Source organism: Gigantopelta aegis, unplaced genomic scaffold, assembly GCF_016097555.1.
Source record: "Gigantopelta aegis isolate Gae_Host unplaced genomic scaffold, Gae_host_genome ctg4470_pilon_pilon, whole genome shotgun sequence".
Taxonomy (NCBI): Eukaryota; Metazoa; Mollusca; class Gastropoda; order Neomphalida; family Peltospiridae; genus Gigantopelta; species Gigantopelta aegis.
In genome coordinates, this window is record NW_024533881.1 from 20,841 (window position 1) to 25,407 (window position 4,567).

Genomic DNA, 4,567 nt, shown 5'->3' on the forward strand with positions numbered 1-4,567 from the left:
ACAGTAGACTAATCTTTAGCTTGTTCTATTACATTAGCCATGAAGAATTAATTATAAGAAGACCTTGGCGGTTATATGAACTGCTAAGAGAGAGACTCCTCCGTTTGAGTGTAAAATATAACGATTTTTTAACAAAAACTTTTAATACCGTTAACTGTCGTTTCATCTAAGACATAGTTTCGGTTCAGCTAGCTGTACTCTAAGCTCGATCCAGCTCCACCCCGACATTGCGAAGGCGTGGCAACCCACCACGTGAGCAGTAATGGCAAACTCAAGGACTGTTATTCGTCTCTACTATGATGTGATATCACCATTCAGTTGGATTGCATTTGAGGTGAACTGGAATATATTCTATAGACCTTGTATCAATGTCATTACCATAGGTGTTATGTCGATATAAAGCAAAATGGGAACATAATCCTGAATTGAACCTTTCTTCCCTTCAGGAATAATGCAAGCAACTGGTTAGTAACGTTTGACGATGTGAAGTAGTTCACTATAATGATGTATGATAGATATGCATAGTATCATAGAATCAAATGAGTAGAAATAACTGGTATTATTGACTTAAATCAATTTGGTTTGAAATCCACCAGAAGTGGTGTATATGATTAATTATGAGTTTTGGTTATTATCTAAATGTGACTTTCATTTTTTTCCCAATTAATTTTCTTCTAGATATTACATATTTGATAGCTCTTCCTAGAGATACATGAGCTTTACATACCTGTCAAATATCATAGTTGAACTGTCATGGCAAATTTGTTCCTAGTTTAAAATTGGACCTAGGTCCAATTTTGCATACCAAATTTGGACCTAGGTCCAATTTATGCAAGTTTAAATTTGGACCTAGGACCAAATTTTGCTGCCTAATTTGGACCTATACTGCAAAATTTGTTTCTAGAGATAGGTCCATTTTCGGCAGCAAAATTTGGCCTAGGTCTACGTTAGGCAGGTCCTATAGCTATTTTGATCTGATTATAATAGATTTAGTATTTAATCTAAATAAAGATGAACATGTTATGTAATTAGATTATATGATATAGGTAATGATAAAATTAATTACAAGTCTTTACACAAGTGTCACATATCCATAATATGTGCCTCTTGGTCTGCCAAAAAGCACTTGGGACTTCACCACAATCTTCACAATATCAGGTCTTTGCAGCCTTCTTCTGCTTGATGACACTTGTAGTATATACTCTGAATTAATTTTAATAACAGCAACACATTGTTTTCCTTACTTATTTTTACTGCTGGCAGGGGAATGGGTTAATTGTCTTATTTTCAAGACAGTGATATCATATATAACACTATTATAAATTATTGTAAGATAGTAATAAGAAATTAAAAATATATATTACAAACTTGTCCTGGTTTGTTCTCATAGTACACTTTCCTCCTCTCAATGCTAGTTTGCCAGCCTTTTTCCAAATCCTTCTCTTCCTGTAGCAGGACAATCTGAGGCATAAGTTCATTTTCTATTTATATTAGTTTATTACTTCATCAGTTTAGGTTCACATCTCTCTGCTATGACATTGCTTTTTTGACACTTTGAAAACTTCCCTAAGTGATTAAAGCTCTCCATTTTAAGTACACACAACCTAAGAAGTGGTAAAAGGATTTATATAGGACGAATTCCATTTCTCTTGCCAAATTATTACAGTCTCACACCCTTGGATCCAAATATTGCAAGACGGAATTAATTTTGTAACCGGACCAATGGTTTTTTCGTGACAGAACTCATCAGTGTAATACTTACTATATGAGCTATGGACTTTACACAATTGACTAAAAGGACACAAACAGCTATTTAAATGGCATGGTTTTTTTTTGCATTGCTATCAAATTTGAAATCTCTGAAAGAATGTTGAGAAGGCTCTAATCATACAACCAAATGCATATAATAGTAAAGTTCAAAACATTATTCCCACTATGACCGGTTTTCTAATGTCTTATCTCAGACTTTTAAAAAGAATCCAATTCTCTAAGACTGTAGCAAATGCGTAGGCTAGTAATAAAAAAATGGTACAGTCAAGACATGATCTTTGAACCTAAATAAAATTTCACTATACTCTGTCCAAGTTGAGAAGAGCCACGCAGACATGTGAATAACTTTGCTGTTTTATGTGCTATGCACATGGGACTTTGTACCAATCAATTCAGCTTGCAAACGCACATTTTATATATAAAATTTGCTTTCTAGTGCCATGAGAAAGTAGCAAACTATAAAACTCCATACATTTTCAATGGCATAACCTTGACATGCTTCAAATTGCACACACTTCAAGGATTTAATAAATAACAATTTTTTGCCTTGAGAAGTCAGTTTACTGTCATGTGAAAATTTCTAAATTGCAGTTCTAATTATAAGAAGAGGTGTACTATTATAACAATTATTATTATTAAATAATAACCAGCTATTGTCTTTTGTGATTTAAGGCAGCTATAAACCCCCAAGGTTCTGTAAAAATGTTATAACAAAGAAAGAAGACTGATAATGCCTGATAGAGGTAGTAGATTTTCCCATCTGATGGCTTCACAATCAAAATCATCAACTAACAGGCGTTGTTTTCAGAGATCCTCGTGTCTGTTTTACACTGTTGAGTTCTTCGAAATAGTCATAGACATTGGCAACAGCCTCCTTTGGTTGGATGTGACCTTAGTCTCTTTCTCTTAGGCATCTTCACAAACATGAGAGAAAACATGGTGTGTTCACATGATATGCACGTGAACAAATATGAATAAACTTAAAATGTATTTTAGCACTAATTGCATTTTATAAGAAAGGAAATACCTCACCTTACTTCCACAAACACACCTTTTTTTAATGAGGGCTCTTCTCACTCAGACAGCGTATAGTTATATTATTATTAGTAAGTGTGGTCATATGTTCAATTGTACAACACAATGTATGTCAATAGACTCTTTAGACCTGACTATTTGAATATTAGAACTTTGAGAGCTGTTTGTTAAAAAATTTCCAAAGTAGGATTGTTTTGCCAGATACATCTTACAAATGTTGGTCTAGTTAACCAAACCCTGACTTGTTAACTGATCACGTACACCTATATGTGGGTGGTTCTACCAAATAGAGCCATTTGCAATTGTATCATGAACTTATATTAGTTAGTATAGGGAGGAATACCCAACACCTCCATAAATCCACCATTGTGTTGGACATATATTAACAACTTATTAATTAGAGTACCTTATTATTCTCTTAATTAGGAAATCAAACCACCTGGTTTTGTGCCAGCAAAAGCAAATTACATAAGATTTGATATAGACCGCTTTCCAACTATTTCACATTCCTATCAATCAACCCTCAGTATGTTGATAGCCCCTTTATTTCTATGTTATTTATCATGTTCATAAGGAACCTGCTAAGACAATGTTTGAAAAGGGGAGCTTGCAAGCTCAGCGATTTCTGACAGCTGCCAAACAGCTATGTCCAGATTATTTGGAAGGATTGTCACGGCAACTTTGGATTAGAATATGGTCAAAGGTTTGTATAAATATTTTATCATAGTTACATCTATGATGCTATAGTTAGGATGAAGATATCTTTTCTTCTGAAAGTTTAGCTCAAGTCTGTAAGAAATGTAGGTTTAAAGAAAGATATTGCTGAAAAGTTAGTGGCTAGTGTTTATGATCAAAAGATCAAAGACAAATTAAAAGAAGTAACAGAGGAAGCTTTAGGTTTTTTTGGAGTAAGTAAAATATTATATTTTGTAATAGTTATCTTATTAATTATAAATAGCTTCATATAAGGATAGTCAAATCATATTTTTATATTTTGATTTATAATTGCAGGATTGATATAATTTAAGTTATAATAAAAATTTCATTAAGGGACTTAATTGTTGACATTTTTAATGTAGGCATTTGGATCACCTTATATTGTTTGCTGAAGTAAATGGGAAAAAGGAAGGAAGTTTTTTTGGATCTGATCGTTTTGAGCTGTTAGCTCATATTATTGGTTAGTACAATAATAATAATTGTAACTTATTACTAGTAACTTTTGTAGGTGAAAAATGGCTAGGACCACTTGTTGAGCTGAAAGCAAAATATTGACAAGAAGTTTAATTTGCTGATAAAGAATTTTAAAAATAATTATTTGATTTTTATCCGAATATTCTTATAGAGTTTTTGATATAAAAATGATAAAGTACTTGACCTTTTTAACTGGTATTGTTAATGAAAACAAGAATCATAAAAAATCACATACAAAAGTAATAAATTCTTCATTATTTCTGTCAGCGGTGGTTTAAAGATGATATAAAAGAGATGACAAAAGACACTAAAATTATGTTCTGGTACACTATGATACATGATATTTATAATAAGGGATCCTTTTGGGAAGAGGAAAAGGAGGGAGGGAGAAGGGTAGCAAAAGATAGCCTTTGTCCATTGACACTTAATTGATAGAAACAAGTCTTACAGCAATATAATTCATGACTACAAGTTCACAAGAAAATTGTGATTTCATGGATACACAATTATATCCAGGTTTGTCTACACAACCTATAATGTTAAGAAAAAAAACTATTATTATAACAATGAA

General features: G+C 32.4%; 1 protein-coding gene across 1 annotated transcript; it reads left to right on the forward strand.

Annotated features, from left to right (window-relative positions):
- The first annotated feature begins 262 nt into the window (after positions 1-262).
- Positions 263-4,077, forward strand: LOC121392771 (glutathione S-transferase kappa 1-like). Its single transcript, XM_041523854.1, has 5 exons — positions 263-334; positions 384-401; positions 3,380-3,512; positions 3,917-3,982; positions 4,031-4,077. Exons 1-5 carry the CDS (start codon positions 263-265, stop codon positions 4,075-4,077), a joined length of 336 nt encoding a protein of 111 aa, XP_041379788.1.
- Positions 4,078-4,567: the final 490 nt, after the last annotated feature.